General features: G+C 32.8%; 1 protein-coding gene across 7 annotated transcripts in view; it reads right to left on the reverse strand.

Annotated features, from left to right (window-relative positions):
* Positions 1 to 19,716, reverse strand: part of LOC106720719 — a 63,092-nt gene extending 43,376 nt beyond the window's left edge. For 3 of the 7 annotated variants that reach the window (XM_045678858.1, XM_045678859.1, XM_045678857.1), the window contains exon 1: positions 15,249 to 19,702. In XM_045678858.1, coding sequence (XP_045534814.1) covers positions 15,249 to 19,137 — 3,889 coding nt within the window. In that variant the 5' untranslated portion in view covers positions 19,138 to 19,702. Of the gene's footprint in view, positions 1 to 15,248 lie in introns of all 7 variants that reach the window. The other 4 variants (XM_045678855.1, XM_045678856.1, XM_014515465.2 and 1 more) reach the window with 4 other exon arrangements.
* Between the last annotated feature and the right edge of the window lie 1,149 nt (positions 19,717 to 20,865).

The raw sequence follows: 20,865 nt of genomic DNA on the forward strand, positions 1-20,865 counted from the left end.
TATAAATACACACCAAAAAAATGAAGACTCACAACTACAACTGTAAAACTACGTGTCAAAAATATTTATAACTTGCTAAAAAAAACAGTGCACGCTATTTTTATAACAAAGTGATAGTTCTTTAGGTTTGAAATACAATGGCAAGTTTAAATTGCATCCTCTACGTAATGATAAGGAAACATAGGTGTCGGTTGAAGGTGAAGGATGTGGGTCATTTGCGCGCGTGCGTCACTTCACAACGGTGTTATACCAATATTGAATTAACGAACTCCGAATAATTGGAGAGAAAGTGTGCCTTACCTGTTAACTATAAACGCCTGTCTAACATTTCCGACTACACGGAGGCGGTTAGAATACAAACATCCATTTAGTGTAAGTTTCCATTGTCCATTCGAGCGGCACGAATCGGAGACACAGGAAACGGACGATCAGATTACTTAAATTTAAAAGCTCGTCTCATTCACGGTTCAATGAAAACGTAACTGTAACTGCCAACTACATATATCACAGTGTTGGTGTGTGTCTACTAAACATTATTTCTCAGAAAAGAAGTCAATAATTACGGATCTTAATTTACTTAGATTTCAATTTTTTTTAAGATCCAAATTTAGAATTTTTTTATAGTTGTACAAAGAGTTCAAATGCTAGAGGTTTTCTAAGAACTATAATCGAATTTAATAACAATATCATGTACAAAATGAAACAAAACAAAGTCACCTTCTCAAGTAATTGAGAAAGACAAAAAACCAATATTACGCGGTGTCGAAAGCTTAAACGTCTTGCCAGTTGGCGATCGCATCAGTTGGCCTACGAATTGAATTGGCCCAAAGTCAGAACTAAAATAAGCGGTTTCGTATTTTGGAGGTAGAAAACTTGAAGCGTGGTCTCAACATCACTACACTGGGCACGTATTTACGAAACTGTCCACGGAGTTAGCGAAGGCCGCATATCGACTTTTTACGTTCACGATGTGCCTAATAGAAGTTAGACATTAGTACCTAACCTTTGCAGTGACCTTTGTCGTTCGATGGTCGATTATAAGAGGGTGAATGCGACTTTTTACCTACTTTACGGTACAATGATCTACCTAAATATATATGTCCTGGGTTTTTGGAACGAAGTTCCTTATCGCGCGTTGTGAAAGGGGGCTAGACGGAAAAAATTCTTACGAAAAGTTGTCACGACACTTTTTGCTATATCACCATGGCAACGACGTGACAATATATAACGAAAATTCATAGAAATAAAATGTACTTCTTGTGAAGACTTAATTTTTTTATGCATAGAATAAACATTGGTTCCTTCACTAATTAATTGAAAGGAACTTCGTTCCATCCGGGTGTCCCTTGACACCTCTCAAGTTTTTTTTATCTATATGGATGATTTCACACATTTGTGATTTAAGAAAGTAACATATTGCGAACTCTACAGCTACAGTTCTGCATTAAGTTACAATTAATTACCACCGCCAAAACAATTATCGCTATCTTTGAGTTAACTTATGTTTTCGTACAATTTTTGTCAATGGAAACTAACGGTTATACTACAACTACTATTACGTGTGATGGCCACAGTAGTTCTCTACCTAGAGTTCCTAGAGTCTTCGTACTTTTATGTGAGTCTACACTTCTGATATCAATCTCTAGTTATGTAGTTTTTATTATGACCTTAATACCTTCTCTATAACATAAATATGATCTACAATTATCCTACATAATGTATAATTGATTACTTGTTTATTTATGCGTCAACGCGGGAAACAAATTATACTCATAATAATTTCAAATTCACGTTATAAGATCATTATTTATAAGTAATTAAGCGATAACCGGCTTCGAGTATAAACAGTTATCATTTGATATTAACGTCAGCAATTTTGTAAACGTTTTTACGAATTGCAGCGATGTTTTTGATATAAAAGGTCTTAAAACTATTATTGTCAAAACTTATAAGTACATAGGTAAAAAAGTCATAGGAAATTATTATAAACTAGCTGTCGCTAGAGATTTCTTTCACAAGGAGATAAAAAAAACTAATTAGTAGGCTATGTTCTACATCTATGCCAAAGTTCCGTTCCATTCGGGAGCCATGCTGGAGATACGTAAAAACAAGCATCTATTTATCTATCCATTTCTCTAAGCTTTAAACTTTATTTATAACATTAGTAAGAATAAGAAGTAAGATTAATATAATAACCTCCTTCTTTTTGAAGTCGGCTAAAAATTAGCTTAAGTTCCAATAGTTGTAATAAAAACGCAATAGGCTGCGTTTTTACGCACAATTTATTTATTGCAATCAGTAAAGTTGGGTCGCGTCACTGTTTTATAAACTCTACATGTAAAATTAAGAGATGAGTAGGTATTTATAATCGCCAAGGCCCGTGCAGGCGGGCGCGGCGCCACGCATCAGCAGAGGCGGCAAATAGAGCCCAGATCCTGCGCGCCGTGTGAACCGGCCGCGCCCCACAATCAGCCTATTCTATTTGTTAAACAAGTACAATGCCGATCAGTACTTGTGCAACACATGTTGACTAAATACGCTTTAATATGCGCCGTTTAGATAAAAAGTGGAATTAAACATATTTATTGTGATGGCTATCAAATAAATCTTTATATCTTATTGTTAATGAAATTAAAGATTTTTGTTAAGTTACGATTTCTTTAAAAACGATAATAACTTAATAGAAAGTTACTACTTTAGCTATGCAAGAATACTCGTAGATAACAGAAATAACTAATCAATATAGTCTAAAAACCCTATCGAATAAATAATTTAAAATACATATTCGTAAAACTCAATTTCAGATAAGAATGAGATAGTATAGATTACACAATATGCATCACAGATTTCTTAATACATAAAACTACGAGTCGCTAAACAATTTACGTAATCCGTTATCTAAATCTTATTGAGATATAGTAAAAATATGGTATGTGATTTTAAGAAAAATCTTACTAATATCTATATATATATAAAAGAAAGTCGTGTTAGTTACACTATTTATAACTCAAGAACGGCTGAATCGATTTGACTGAAAATTGCTGGGCAGGTAGCTTAGAACCAGGAAACGGACATAGGATAATTTTTACCCCGTTTTCTATTTTTTATTCCAGGCGGACGGAGTCGCGGGTAAAAGCTAGTTATAAATAAATGCGAAAGTTTAGATGGATGTTTGTTAGAAGGTATCTCCGTAACGGCTCACCGGATCTTTATGAAATTTGACAAAGATGTAAAAAACTGTCTGGAAGAACACATAGGCTATTTATTTAGTTTTTTTTTTAATTCCGCGCAGACGGAGTCACGGGCGACAGCTAGTGTAAAAATAAAAAGAGCTGCTCTACATTAAACTGATATTACATATGTAAATTAAACTTATAATTAGTAGAATGAAATAACGGAATAAGAAGAAAAAATACTGATCGCTTCTATGATTGTAGCTTTACACAAAAATAACCACAGAACATCAAGAGTGTAAAGCGCGCCATAGGCACGGAGAATCCCTGAATGAATATTCAAATTACGTAACCCCTTTGCGGTTAATGAATGGAAACTGAATCATCGAATAAACGTATTGGCTTAAATTAAACGAATATACTGCCTCTAAGTTTCCAAACGACGCAGTTATTTTCCTACACTTTTGACCATTTTGATGAATTTTTCCGTTGCTTAATAAATTTCCAAGTTCATAAATAGAATGTCACATTTCCATGTTATGTCACATTTCCCTAATGTTTAGTTTATAAATTTAAAAATTTATACGCAAGCTATTTTTTTTTATGAATACAATCATATTATATCTTTAGTTTTTAATACTTAGATAATATATTTTAATCGCTCTAGAAGTGATAAATTTTTGAAAAGGAAAGTATTGAAAATGTACCGGCTTATCGTAAACAAATATAAGTCAAACATAATACTTATCAAAAATAATAAATATGAAATATACAAAATTAAAATTATGATAATAAATTCTTTTAAGAAAGGGTTATCATAATTGAGTTATATAAAATCGTATGTAGGCCTAGCGATAATTAAATGCAATTTAGAACAGAGAGGGCATGATGGTAACCTTTTACATCCACGGAATGGATATTTAATTAATTCAATCATTTTATTTATCTTTAAAGGTCATTACCAACAACTTTTATTTCATTAATCGCCGACTTTACACACGTTACCATTCTAGATACTCAGTTGTTTTGGTTAATTTCATATGAAGAAGTTCATTTTCAAAAACGAACATTACGAGCTTTGTCAAACAAATAATTTCACAGGAATCGAGGAAAAAAATCAGGAAACAAAAGAAAAACAACTCTTTTTTTAAATGGTCACCTGCTTAAAAAAGGAATTTTTACAATACTCTTGTTTTTTGAAAGAAATAATATTTGCGAAACGATACATAAAATGGTATGGAAATGCTTTCAATTTTCTTGGTCGAATAAAAACAGACAGAAACATCGGAGAAAGTTTAAAACAATTTTGTTATCAATTCTTTCGTATTTTATGCTTAAAATAACTTTATTGTTATCTCAACAAATAGTTTCTAGAAATTTATTTTCTCTTGTCTTATCAGGTTTTATTTAATTTAGAATTACTTTAGAATTTTCTTTTTTGTTTTACTGTTCTATTCAAAACTAAAATTTGTAAATGTATTGCTGCAAAATATTTAAGTTACCGTCCCCAGTAGTCATTTTCAAATTATAGATAAGTTGAGTTCGGTCAGTACGATCAGCACAGACCACATGTATCCTTACAAATGAATGCTTTTATACGTTAGGTTCATTTGAAACGGTCTAGCTTGAAAACTTTTTTAATTACGGAGCGGGCAAAGTTTATCCCGCAGTTTCGGCGTTTAGTATTCACCAGTGTTTAGTCGACGAATTAATGGAACATCATGTTTAGTTTTACTGACTCGCTCACGAATAATTATTCATATGCATTATCGAGATCCTCCTTTATATACAAGCTTGTATAAGCAGCTTATAAAACTTTCTAGTGTTCCTAATGTGCTAAGAATTTTGGCAAATAGAAAATTATATGCACGCATTAATATACAAGATAATTTATGCATCACATATTTCACCTTTAAAATTGATGCATACAAATGCTTTATGAAATGGTAATCCGTTTTCCAATTAATTAGATTATTGCAGCGGATGTTAATTAAACATAATAGAGGGATTACCGTGACCATGGTGTGGACAGGAAGGGGAAGGGCGCGGCTGGTGATATCCCTGACCTCGATACATCACTATCTTCTAACTACCGAGCAACCTTGCCTGACAATCCGCATTATGTTAAACTACCGCAAATAAAATCACCTAATCTAGGGTAGAGATTCGGTCACGATCGGTATCATGGTACTCAAAGTTGAAGCTTTCATACAGAACTATTTATTTTTGGCAACAAATAATGAACAGGAAGAAATATACGTATATAAATATTATCACTTGTATAAACAAATGTATTTAGTATATAAAGATTTAAAACACTAACCACTGTGTTTCCTCGCTAGGCATTGTTAAGGAAAACAGATATAAAGCGTTACGAAGTGTAATAAAATAAAGTGCTCAGTAGCAGTCAGCCGACGCCTCCACCGCCACCTCGGTTAAGATATCTCACATTTAAGCCTGTACCTGTATCGTAACCGTTATCGTAAAAGTTTTGTGTTAACCTTTAATACGTAACGCGTAACTTTAGAGGGCGTATTTAATTTAAACGCCTCAATTTCGCTAACTAATGGATGCATTTCGTTTCATTCGTTAATGTTTCATTTTGTTTGTAAATTGAAATTAGCATTCGTGGAACATAAACAGTAATGTTATGTAATAATAAATGACTAGCTGTTTGTATACGTTACTTGTATTAATTCAAATATTGTTTGAGAATTACTATATCTTACTTTTTACTAATATTATAAATGCGAAAGTTTAGATGGATGAATGTTGTTAGAAGGTATCACCACAACGGCTTAACAGATCTCGGTAAAATGTAGAACATAATTTTGAAGAACACATAGAATATAGTAATTTAAGGTGAGAATATTGCCTCGAACAGTGGGTTTCCATTGTTGGAATTCTATGAAAAAATAAGATAGTATCATATTTTTATAAAAGTGTTTATATAGCAGTGCTATTACACGTTAACATTTTCCTGAATATACATATCTATCATTTAATCGCTCCAATATAATAATTCAATAAGACACATTGGCTAATGTAACAAAAATATTAATATTATTTTAAGAAACGAATACTTTAATATCACTTAACTGAAACTTGTTGTATGTCATGAAAAAAATAAAGCAGTGCGTAAATAAAAATGTAAATTATAACGATGTCAATTTGCACATGTTATTAAACATTTTAAACCATATGTTATTTGTAATTTGGAACGCACAAAACTTATAAAAAGGGTAATAATCCCAGTGGAATATTAAGAAAGAAAACTTTGTGGATTTGAGACACACCTAATATGATACAGGTATCTTTTTAACGTAAAGAAAAACAATCTTATTGTAATAAGAATAAATTAAAATCATAATTTAATTTATAATTTAACGTTTAAATAACAGTATGCTATTGAATATAGAAAAAAAGTATACTATAATATCACAAAACATGTTCTTCGCATTTAATTTATTTTAAATGTTATTTTTATTAATATTATTCATAGAATTTTATTAAACCTAATGTAATTTTAGAGTTACGTACGGACGTGATTAATTAAAAAAAAAACATTTTAATTCTTACGATTTATAAAACTAATTAAAAATTGATTGTAAGTTTAATATGAAAAATCATTAATTATTATTACAAAGTAAATTATAAAAATGTCATACACCTAATATATCAAAATAGTTACGATCGTAAAAGAACCGGTTGACAAAGATAAAATAACTCTAAAATACTACGATAAAAGATAAATATTACTCAAAACGACCTTCGATATTCAGACGGCGTTAATGTCGTCGCTAATCTAACAATCAAACACAACGGATAATTCATTAACAAATTCCCAAACGTACTTACGTCAGTTAGTCAACAGAGTATCCCTTTTATTCCGTAATACGATCACGTGGAGTACACACGGGCCGTCGGCGCCCATTAACTTATCAGTAACTCGATTAGGTTATACATTTAGGTATTATTGCACACAACAGATTCAAGCAGACAAGGGGTACGGGGAGGGAGGGAAAATCACACGCGAGAGTCGGAAAACTCGCGGAAAATCGAAGCGACGAAGCCACGTGCGCCGTATTGGACGACTGCGGTTAGACTGATGTTAGGTGCTGTGATAACACCGCGCGACGCGATACCGTGCACCCCATTTGTTAACGGAAAACAATAGAAACAGATCAGTACAACGTGTGAAGAAAATTAACTGCCCAAACATTTTTTGTCCAAGTTTGAAACAAATGTAGCAAATTTTCAGTACTGAAAATTATAATTTATATTTAATGAACGGCGAGAACTTTTTGTTTATATCATTTTTATAATAGTTTTTTTATATGTTATACATGTCACCCAAAACTACAATGGGATTCTTAAATATTTTAAATTATTAAAATACTGTTAAGTAAAATGTATGCATAAAGTAAAGACGATAAATAATTTCTCAATTTAATTCATTCTAGATCTATAGGATGAGATTATAATAAGAATCCATATTAACATAGTAAAGCGACAAATATCATCTGAAAGGTAATAAAGAAAGGGAACGCGCGACGCCGGGGGAATTAGTGGAATATTTCTTTTTAATAATATATTTTAGCTTCGCCCTTAAATTCGCACGTCGTCCGGCGAGACAGGAAGGGCCGAAAATAAACGGGAACAAAATAGCTGAAAATAAACCGGCAGGGGGCCACGGCTACTTGCTTTGAATTGCATTACAAGATGAGGTCTACATCCAAATCTTAATTCGATATATAGTAGTTCGTTCTTAATTACAGAGACATATATAGATGCAAATTTAGTTTTAAAATGATTGCTAAAACTTTATAACACGACTGAGAATATTAGATTTAGATATTAGAGTATACTAGATTTGTTGTAAAATGTAAAAAGATTCTTTAAATTAATTATTAAGTATTTTACAATAAGTAATAAAACTATCAAGTAAAGTTTTTTATATTACACGTTTAAGAACAAAAGTGACAACTAGGAAAAAGAAAAGGCGCTAACCTAACTTAACGAAACGGGTTAAAGAAAAGACATAATGATTACGACTAGACAGTAAAGACTGATACGACAATAAAAGTGATTAGAATTTGTTACTATTCATAATTTGTTATTCAACGTGAACAATTTTTGGAAAACAAAGAAGTTATGTCGCCGTCCACAGTGTAATCAGCGGTCGTGGGAGAGCTCGCAGCTTGTAGGACAACATTAATTAGAGCCACGCTTAGATTAATAACGGACCCCAACACGCTGCCTGCACTTCTCATTTAATACTAACTACGATACGAAGCAGTGATCCAATGTCCGCCATAGAAGTTATAATCTGTGGCCATGCCATGGCAAACGTGATAAACGATAAAAAAAAACATAATGTTTAGCAAATTGTAGCCCTTCCTAGCAAAAGAAAGAGGTTGCCTTTTTTTACTTATCAGTATATCAATATAACTATGTTTTAATTTTAATACTAGAATTTTGTCACCTCATAGTGCTTTGGCACCCTGAAACTGCCCCCAACGCCGCTCCTACAAATGATATTATTCCAAACAATCTTGGTATGAATTTACGTACGAACTCCTTCAATATAACAACGTGTTAACTGGTGAAACTTTGGCAAGTGTTAACGTGAACTTTGTTAAACTGATACACTGTCATACATCGTAGTTTCTTAAGCTTACGGATATTAGTTTGTAACAGAATGTTTATAGTCTCTATAAATAATCCAAATTGTTTGTTTATTTAGCACCGAATTTGGATATTTTTGGAACGAAGTTCCTTATCGCGCGTTTTGAAAGGGGTTAGACGGATAAAATTCTTACGAAAAGTTGTCACGACACTTTTTGCTATAGACGAATGAGCGCTACTTCACCATGGCAACGAAGTGACAATATATAACGAAAATTCATAGAAATAAAATGTACTTCTTGTGAAGACTTAAGTTTTTTATTCATAGAATAAACATTGGTTCCTTCACTAATTAATTGAAAGGAACTTCGTTACATCCGGGTGTCCCTTGACACCTCTCAAGTTTTTTTTTATATTGTAATGTGGCAAACGAGCAAGTGGCCGTCTGAATTCGCCAAAATAGCGAAGCGACAGCTGTTCATAGATATCCGCAACACAGAAAGAGAATGTTTTCCTTTCCTATATGCTTTGCCTCTTCCGTCAAATCCACTTCCCCTACCCATCCTTATATGAAAAGAGTGAAAAGGGAACGGGGAATAAAATTAGGTTTCCGACATGCCAATAAAATTTTTATTGTAATAGAAAAAAAAAGAACGTTATGAACCGAAGTTAAATTGAGAATAGAACATTTATTCCAGCCTACCCATATTAATGACTATAGAATAATCTCAGGTATTTGATAGTAATCCGATAAAAGCTAATAATGAAGCCTTTGCTTAGTGCAAGTTCATAATAATCACTATTATGTTAATAACGTCAATAATTTAATGCAATATTAATTGCGCATAATTATTCATAAACTGTTTTAATGAACACGGGTCAATATCGACAATTATCAAGGTATTGAAACCAGTTGTCTCAATTAATACTCACTGTACGTATGTGTATTTGGTATAAAAATAACAAATAATCCTACAAACTACTCACGACAATAACCTACAGGCATAGGTAGAGATAACTGATTTCCATTTAATACAAGTTATTCTATCAATAAGTTAATTATAATACTTTTTAATTTGACTACCAAAACTACTACTAACTGCAAAAAACGGAACCGTAATTTTCGTAATTGCGCCATCTATTCAAAAAATAGGTACTTTAATCCAAAAAATATAACGCTTTCGTTATGATGCGTAGGTCCACAGTTGTAAAGTTTTTATGAAGGCCCTTATTATTGTAAGGAAATCTTATTTTTTTGTGACGATCTACGCCATAAACCTTGAAAGCACTTTTGCCAAAATTATATTTCCACATAAAATGCTGATGCTGATCCTAATGATGTAAAAAAAGAATTTTGGAATATATTTTATTTACCTACTCGTTCTTACATCAATATTTATTACTCATGATTTTGTGTTTTCAATACAATTTTTAAACATGATTTTTAGAATTTAATCCTGTGTTAAAAAGTTAAGTACAAGTTGAAGATTGCTAGATTTTGATCCTACATTTTTAACGTATCTCGATAGATGGAGTATCTATCGCTGACATATTTTCTTTGTTCAATAATTTTAATAAATTGAATAGTTTGAATCTTTTGCTAAATCTTTTTTACAAATCAAAAGTCAAGATGTAATTGTGTGTATCTTAACTAGGCATATATCTTAAGTTCATATCAACTGCGTTAATGAGATAAAATCAATAGCCACCTAGCGGCGATCGCGGACACTTTTATTGAAGCTTATGTATAACTAATGATAGATGGCGTTACTTTTAAGTAAGTAAGTTAAAACTTTTCATATCAGAACGCTCAAAACATAACTTTACTTAGATTTAAAATAAGTCCAATATCGACAGCTATTGTATTATAATGCGACAGCCTAATATGGTATAAATTCAACGCGTAATGTGGTATTTTTTTCGACATGAAGTTAAAAGTTATTTTTCACCAGAGCTATTAAAACAGCAATAAACAAGCAATATTATTGATACTTCTTCATTCTATTAACAATAAAATGGTGCGTAACATAAATATAGCTATACGCTATTAAGTAAAAAGCTGATCAAAGGTACGAAATGACCACCGCTTTGCGGTTAATACGTAGTGCGTAACCTATTCATTACTTAACACTTTCGGTTTAATTATTATTTTATGCACATTGTTTGCAGTGGAATTTAATAAGATCATTTGTATGTTATAAAAATCGTATCTGTATGCAATAATTGCTTAAGTTTAAATACTAAATTGTCACATTAAATTAATTTGGTTCAAGTACACTTTCACATTAATCCGACAAACAGTTATACACCGAAAAGTTTATGGCCGATTATATCAGATTTGTGGCCTACTACAATGCCGACCTAAGGCACATGACGTGTTTAATAAATCACCTCTCGGTCCGTTGCTCGTTTGCCCCCTTCTACTATAAAAAAAAAAAAAAAACCTGGACGAAACCATAGTCTAGAAACAGCACCGACCCTTTTCTGTATTTCGTACCTTCATGAGGTAGGTACATTTAATACAAAAATTTTAATTACAATTACACGTTGCGTTATTGCGTTCACTTTGATAAAGATAATTCCATTTACGTATGTAGTTAATCTTATTTCAGTGCCGATTAAGAACACCAAGATAACAATCATGCGACTGGCTCAGAGAGAATATGAACTGATTCGATTGTTGAATAAGAATTGTAGAGTTCATTGAATGCAAAAAATATTATAGATTTTTTTGGTTCTGATGTAAAATCCGTTTTGGAATTAATTATATTTAACTCAAGTACTTACTAGTGTATATAATTATATTCATTAATGTTATTTACCACTGTATTTCTTTTTGTATTCGAAAATAATGTTATTGTGTCAAACTAAAATCATAAATAAGATAAGACCTAGATAGATTCCAGTTCAAAATTGTCTAACACGCATACAGGAAGTATCGTGCGGTTTGTAGTACAGCACGTAAACGACATAATGCACTAGCCATACGCAAGCCTAACAAGTTCAAACGCTTCCCCCACCGTGATGTCACTTCCGCAGTCAAATCGTTTCCGGCGCGCCCGCGGGCTCTTTGACATCCCGCTCTTTGTTGGTACCCTCGATACGTTGAATTATCCCCTGAATGACTCGAGCGATCACTCGCTTGGAAAATATACTATCTAAGTCTATAATGTAGTACTTTGTAACAAAATGATAACGAAATGAACTCTCTAATATAAATAAAATATAAGAATAAGTACGTTTGTTATGTCAGTATTTTCATACGTGTTGTTTCCTAAGTATTACCTATTTTATTACCTAAAAACCACCAGGTCCCTACCAGTTACCAGTCATCGGGTCCTTACCATTAAAAACTTAGTCAGTATTTCAAATATATTTAAGCTTTTATACCATGTTTTTAGCGCCCGGCGCGGGTTTTTGGCAAATCACGGTTATTGTAACATTATTAAGCGTAGTCTTGTGAAATGCGAACTTTAACAATAAATAATGAAGTACTTATACCGAAAGCATTGTGGTGATACATATTTAATATGAAATAGCGATCAAAAGGTTAAATTACGTGGTTAACTAAATAGTGTCTAACACTACTGTGAATATCGAAGATGTAGATTTGCCTTCGGTTACTGATATAAATAATGAGAAATATCGGCACAGATACGATCTACTTATTATGAACTTCTGCTTAAGATAAACGTCTTCCAAAAATGCATAAGCGGTGATGATTTTTTTAAAACAAACTTGAATGGATCATAGTACATTTTCGGTCTAATTACATAGTTACTTCGTGTACTATTTAATTTAATGTTAAAACAACGGAGAATAAACAGGAAGATAATGGAAAAAAACAACTACAAACATCGTGAAGGCTTGAGTGGTCACGGACCGTCACGGACGGTCGGGCGGGTCGTCGATGGTAAGCATTTAAGGTATAGTTAAGAATAATATTCAATACCTACCAGGTAAAACACGTGTTTACTCGTGTTGACTCATTACAGTTTTGAATTTATTTTTATTAATCGTGAGTTTGCTTTGTCAAAAATATGTACCAAAATATATTCCCATCCATCTTATTATCTAAAAAGGTTCACAGGGTAATCTAAGAGTTATATTTTATTGATGAATTCCATCGTAGCAATTTTATTCCAATGTGTGTTAAAATAAAATCAATTTATTTGTTAAAATTGCTTAAAAGATATTACCATGCAACAGTCCATACAAAATTTTTGTTGGCAATCTTTTACCTTTTTGGAAAGTAAAATGTGAACAATATTTTCCTGTTTCGTTATTTTAGGGCTTATGAATCATATTCCAGATCGAAGTACAATTTGCATAGTTTTGTCCAGACCGTACATTGTCAGAACTACAGATAGAGGTTTGACGTAAACGGAAGTTGGTTATAGGCTTGTGCTCGCAAGATCTAAATTTCTCGTTGCAACATCGGGCTTTACGACTGAATGAAACGTCAGAGCAAGTATAGTCGTACATTATGTGTACACCTACAGTCTACAGTTTGGCAGTGGATTTGTAACGCCAGGCCACCGCCGTGTCCGATTGTTGACGGCTGAATCTATTTTAGTACAATTACGAATTTCTAAATTAAATATTGACAATTTAAATATCAAATCTAGCACGAATATTGCAGTTATTGATTTAATCACATGTTATTTATTGTTATTGTAGCTATTATTTTATCTTGTAAATGGAAATGTGACAATACTGAAAGATTCAAATTTTTCTGCGTAAAAAAAACAATTCCAAATAATATGAATAAAGTATGTCATCAAAATTTTTTAGTATTAAAATCGATGGTAGCCTCAACGGTCGGTATAAATACGTTTCATTTGAAGGGGTGATGTATGCGTCAAAGTGAAGAGCTTCTTATACAAGATCTGAAGGTTATTGGCTCAAATCACGGTCTTATAACAAAGAGTTTCCGTTTACAATCAACCGTACTATTTCTAATTAAGTTGCTCGATGCTTTTAATATAATAAAGGTTCACCATTACACCGACAACTGATGGTAAATGATCCGATAAATGAGATGCAGATGTGATACAAAGTTTAAATTGAAAGGGAACTTTTTGTTACCATTATCAATGGACTTATTATATCAAATGCAGTATGTCTCATATATTTTAAAAATCTTTTCTTTGCGTAACTTACTAATAAATCGCAATAAAAAATCAGACTTGGAGAAAAAAAATGAAAGTACGATATGACAGGAAAAAAACAACAAAAAACATTTCAATGTAAATGTATGATATAACAGCTAACAGCTAACAGCATGTCTGTTTTCGTTTTCGGCTTATTTCAGTTAATCCAAAGCGTAACGTTTTTCAAACTCTATGGTAGGTACTGCTTATAGTTACTAATGGCTTAAAATATGTACCATAATACAATTAAGAATAAAATTGTCAAACGAGCACATTTGCGTTTGGAGTCGGTAAAGGCCATTCGCTACAGATATAGACGGTCCAAATATTTTCACGGGCGACGCTCCTGCCTGCGTCGAGAGTCGCGCAAATTCAACGGTTTGGATGAAATATTGTCGAACCGTGTCATAAAGTTGCCAACTTTATGTCCTTAGGAAATACTTACACTAAGAATTTAATCCGATGTGTATTCTGCTTCAAAAATTTTAGTTTTGTAGACAAAACTTATTAAAAAAAATAAAATCTTAAACTCTACGTATATCGTTTGTTCATAAGCATAAGTTCTTACCTAATATCTAGAGAACTATATCTATTTATCTTTAAAATACAACGTTCGTTAGATACCAATACATAGCTGTTATCAAGTGACCTTTTTATTACCTAATTCTAAATGTAACCTATGAATACTGTGAATATACAAAATGAATAAACTAAGTAGGCTGAGTAATGTTTTATAAGGCATTGTAACTAATGCAACGTCGAGCAAGCAATTTGATGAACAAATTTAATTTGGCACTGCGTATTGTCAACAAACGATATTGTGATCAAAGTCTGACACGTGAATAATGCCAAAACATTAACTGCCTTGTATTTGTTTTTGTGGTGTCTTTTCAATATTTATGTAAATTGAATTTTTATACTTACTAAATTATTTTCCTTATGTTATGAAGTGTAAAAGACTCACCTTATCAAAATTCTCCTGCTAACGATTAGATGTATTATTTTCTTCAAATTCAGAAAGTTTTGATGTATGATCTTTTTTAATTACAATAAAAAAATGGAATAGTTAAATTAATATTAGAAAAACACTCATGCAATGCTAATACAACATTTAATTCTACACATTTAGCAATAAACACAATTTAACTTAAACACTGGTTAATAGCAAGTTATTTCTAATTTCAGTTAAAGTTTCTCATCATTCGCAAAATGTATCTTCCAATCGCTAACACTAATAACATCACTGCACAGAAAATCACAACATGCGTGGATTTTTCCTCCGATTCTGACTCACCGGTGCTTCCCGATTCCTGGTGTTTGTCCGCAGTGAAAGTAACAAATTCTTGCAAATGATTAGGCAAATTATGAACGTCTTTCTCTTCCCCGGCTTCAATTACTTTGATTTTATGTTCAATCACTTTAGGTTCCCTATACACATTTGTTTTATTTTTCCTTTCATCTTCACTCTCGGGATCTCTTATTCCGAGCTTGTTCCATCTTTCTCTTGCCTTTGATATAAACTCCTCTTCTATTCTATTATTAACTCGTGTGTCAAGGACATCTAAAGCTGACATACTTTTTGAAATCAATCTTGTGTCTGATGGTAAATGAGTTTTAGTTATTTTGATTACTTTATGATGTTTCCTTTGTTCACGTTCTGCAATTTCGTTTAAATATTCAGAATACATCTTTTCCCGGAGAAGTTCTTCTTGACTACTACTAAATACATTAGAATTTTTGTCTTTTCTACTTTTATCCATCTTTCCAGTGGTCCATATTGTTCCTCTAGTGGTGTGTTTCTGTCTTGTATTCCATAACGTATCTTTGTTAATATCTTTTTCTGTTAGCATAGGAGCTCTAGGCCCTCTTCTGACTATCGGTGTTATTCTTTCCTCCTCAAGACGTCGAATCTCAGCCTCTACTTCCTTTTCTTTTTGACGAATATATTCCATTTGTTGTTCACATAAGTCTTTCGGTAAAGAGGGTCGTCGCGGACTACTTACTTCCCTATTTTGATCTCGTACATTTACGTAATTTCTGTGCATATTTTGTATGGTCGATATGTCATCTTCAATCTCCTTATTTAAGTTGCCAGTAGAAAAATGAAAGAATTTCTTTTCATTTTTCATGGTTTTAAAGGATCTTTCAGCAAAATCTGAATTCTCGTCGCTTTCGTAATAAGAAGATGTCATTTTTTTTGGTCGTGGCGGTGGAATAGGCTTGAAGATATCTGAAGAAAATTTTCTTTGGTCGGGATCACTATATTTTCTAGAAGATTTTGTTTCTTCGATCTTTTGTGTAAAATGAGATTGTTCATCACTAAATTTATTAAGTGATGACTTTATATTACTCGTAATTGAAGGATTAGAAATTAAAGCCATTAAACGAGATCCTGTTTCCGATTTTAAGGGGCGCATGATAGGCTTTTCAAATTGCAGTTGATTTTTTAACTCAGTTGGACGACTCCCATTTATTTTGCGTATATGTTCTTGTGAATTATTTTCCATATTAGTAACTACAGTGTTAGTTTTTTCCATCAACATTTTTTGTGATGGAGATAAACAAACGTAGGGTACTTCCACTTTCTGTATATCAGAAGGTGATTGAACTTCTTGAGACTTTTTAAGCGATGTCTTTCTAGGTATAACTGGTGGAGGCGGAATTGGAGGCGGAGGAATGGGTGGTGGAGAATCATCTTCCGAGTTTTTCATTTTTTGCCCAGTTTGCCTGGTATAGTTCGACGTTTGTTTGGTGAAAGTATCCATTGAATCGTAATTTTTCTTTTTAGTTATTTTTATCCGGTCTTCGTTTATTTTTTCGTCGGTTCCAAGGTTATTAATACTTTGAAGTCGTAAAGAGACATTGGCCAATTCTTCTAATATCTTCAATCCGTAAGGAAAACTTGATATTTTTTCAACACATATATCCCGCAATCTTTGTGGTTGGTTAACCTCTAAGGTTAGCTCTAAATCTTTAATGTTACGTGCAGAATTTATTTCGATATGTTCAAAGACATCCTTTACGTGACTTGTTGCAGTTGATTCTTTTGTGTAATCTTTTATTTCTTTGCTAATATGACACGATTCATCGTTATTGGATAGATCATTAAGTGATGAATTAGGATTGTAAATAGCTGTACATTGAGATGAAGACAAACTGCTAGAAGAATCCTGTCGAGTGAAATTGTCTTTTGAACTTTCATTCACGATTTCTGAATCACTTACTTCCTTAATTAAATGATTAATAGCATCATTTAATTCACATTTTATCACTTTCATTTCCAAGTCGTAATCATGAAAACGTTTTGATGAATTGGATCTGTTCTCTGATTTTATAAAATAAGAAGTGCTTTCTGTCTTGCCTGCTAGATTTTCAGCAGTTTTAAAAGTATCGTGCGGTTCTTCCATTTCATCAACATTCTTCACTGTTAGATTTGTCGTAATGTTGTCAGTAGTTAGAACGACAACCTCATGCAGATTTCGATCGATTTCATCAACACTCGATTTGCTTTCATGATTTTTTTTAGAACTTTCTTCCGTATTCGAGAAAAGGTCATCTTGTGCTTTTATTGATTTCTGCTTTTCAATACCAATGTTGTCTTTATTTTCAGAAATAAATGTTTTCTTTAAGAAATTCTCTGTATCTGTAACTTCAATAGTGGGTGTTATCATGCGAACAGATACGTCTGTATCTTGTCCATTTTCAGTTTCATCTTCACCGACATCGTATATTGAGCTAGTACTGCTGGACGAATCTGTTAAATAAACAATTTCTGCGCCAGTCATCTTTTCTACAGTTTGTACACTCCAATCGCCCCTTGCTTCACTTATTTCCGGTTCTTTTAGTTTTGCTCCAACGAGTACACATGTCTGTGGTATTTGTCTCGTAGAAGATTTTTCTTTTAACTTATTATTCCAGGATATGTCGTAATTTTTCTTCAATGCTGATTGTTTACCAGGTTTTTCAAAAACGTCATCTTCTAAGTCATCATTGTCACTTTTTTTGTCACTCAAGTAAGAGTGTCTTCTTGATTGAATGGAAGATTCGCCACTACATTCTTCATCAATTACGTCTAAAGTTCTTGGTGGGCAGAGTCTTTGCGATAAAACATCATCTGCAAAACCTTTTTTTCTTAACCGCTGTTTTATTTCACTGTTGATTATTTGTTCAATTTCTGTTTTAATTTCTAAGGAAGTAGAAGGACTAGTTGCTAAATTTAAGGTTTGTAAATATCGTCGAAGGGACTGCTCTTCTTCGGGGCTCAACAATTTGGCTTCCTCACAATGAGCTACTGTGAGAGGCATCGATGTAACAGTCAAGGTACCGGTAACAAGTTCCTCGATTTTTGGCAATTTGTGTTCTTCTAAGTCTACTGTGTTTTCCCACTCTACATCTGAATCCATATCAACTACTAAACCAGAATTCTCAACAGAACTTATTATGTTTTCTTGATCTAATAAAGCGGACGTTTCATCTGTTATCTCAGTAATTTTTGGAGATTCATCATCATCCACACTTTTGCTCTTTTTACTGCTTGATAACTTTGATTTCTTTTTATTTGATTGATCAGGAGATTCCACAACATAAGTGTTAGAGATTATAGCATTATTGAGCGTGCCTACGACTGTATCACATATAGCAGCAGAGGTATTATCATTTTTTAAAAACAACTCGCCACCTTTGATATTTACTTCAATTTTATTATCGCCATTAGTATATTTTTTAAAGACTTTATCATTATCGTCAGTCGCACTTGTCTTATGTGATAAGTTATCTGAACTTTCTTTTTTTTGTACACTGGAATCGATTTCATATTTCTCTTCCACATTTTTTACGACCTGACCTATATTATCAGATGTACTTGATGAAGTCTTTTCTGATAAATTATCTATAATTTCTTTCTTCTGTGCGTTATCATCATTTTCACAATTATGTTCCACAATTTTTTCGACGTTTTCAAAATCGTTAGACTTATTTATTGTAATTTTTTCTGATAAATTATCTATCGCTATTTTTTCCTCTACAATAGAATCAGTTTCACATTTCTCTACGTCTTTGTTTTCAAAAGACTGCGTGTCACCATCATTATTTGAACGACTATTGCTTACATTAGGTTCTGCACGAAAGTTTTTATTTTTACGTTTGTTTTTATTATTTTTACGCCTTTTAGGTCTTTCAGGCATATTTGTTTAAATTTCACTGCACTGTTATCACTGATATAAAATAATCACAAACACAACACACACATCAACATTAAGTCAGTTTGTTTCAGCGTTCCGAGATACCGGTATCTATTACGTAGGAGTCGCGGATTCGATAATACGGTTCGAGCGAGCTTCAGTGTTAGGGATTTTGTGACGTTGTCTAGTTAAAGCAGGCAAGGGCTCGCGGCAGGACGCCGAGCACTGGCACAATGTTTCCGAATGTTTAAATGTTTTTCGCGAGCGGCCGGCGGCGACGGCAGTCGTGCTCTCGGGCTGCGATTTACTAATAATTATAAATGGGTTGAAGTACGCGAGAGCTCGGCGCGGACTTTATTTTTACGCGGAGACGTGTACACGAGTGGTGCGCGCGCGCCGCTCGGCCACGGGGGGACTCCATGCTACCCGCCGCAACGCACTAACGACCGTCTATATTATCAGTCGACGCTGCGTAAATTGGTTATTGCTAATTAATATTGCATACGCACCGCTATTCCATACTGGGGGTATATAACGGAGTGGAACTCAAAGCACAATAGTCGTAAAACTGATTTGGAGTTGGAACACGCGTGTATCAAATTTTAAAATATTATTTAACTTGATTATTATCGTTGGCATGTTTTTGTTAGATAATAAATTGAATATTTATGTTTAAGTTTAAAAAAATATCTTCAAAAACTGTTTTATATTTTTTTTAACAATTACTTATCTCTTTGTAAGTAAAATATTACCTATTTCTTAAGTTTTTTGAAAATATGGTGTTTCATATTACTCACCCACTTTACTAATGCATTTAATTCGTTTAGCAAATAATTCTTATTTGTTTGTTGTTTGGTCAGACAGGTTTCCTAATATGCTCCCATTATTAAGAAACTGCGATAAAGTCGATTGCAAGAGTTTGGAAAATGTTATTGTCTTTGTGAATGCAAAAGGACATATGTTAAAATTCTTGTGCCATATATTTTGATACCTATCCTACTTTGATCCATAATTGGAATCAAAGAAACTTTATTTCCTAGCTAACATTTACAATAGATTAAAGGATGTAGGATGTCACACAGCGTGCGTTATTAGAATAGATCTAAAGTAGTCTAGCCCCGTTCTATCTAGACTTGCAGGTCATCTAGTCTGATTGACCACTTCCAGTAGAACATCATGGAACCAATTACATGTTTACTCAGTGCTCGGTGTAAACTCTAGATAAATATTGATAGTCAGATCTACTAGATCATGTAAATTCATGGCCTTCCCTAAAAAAAATATGTGGTAGGTAATTCGGAACGCTGAAATTTTTTGACTACACGTCACTATTTTTTTTATAAATTACCTTAATAATAACTATTTACACTAAGCTCAACTTAATAAATTGGCTTCAATCTAACACTTGACTATTAGAGTTGATAAAGAGGCATTCCAAAGTCTTTACAACATAAAATTTATATAAAAATTCCAAGATAAAAAAAAACTTAGCACCGTAAAGAGAGACTATTTAATATGTTGATGGCTTATTTATGAATGTCGTACCTACATAATATCACAGAGAGGAAGCACATTTGTTCACAGGAAACGTCTGCCAATATAATCTCGTAGCTATTTTCTCAAGCATTTGCGATGATATAATGTGTTTTTACGTTAACGTTCTTATATCGGTGAAGGAAATTTTATACGAAAACGTGACAGCTATGACGTCACACAGTTTTTTTAATCTAT

This window comes from Papilio machaon, chromosome 8 (genome assembly GCF_912999745.1).
Source record: "Papilio machaon chromosome 8, ilPapMach1.1, whole genome shotgun sequence".
NCBI classification, from domain to species: Eukaryota; Metazoa; Arthropoda; class Insecta; order Lepidoptera; family Papilionidae; genus Papilio; species Papilio machaon.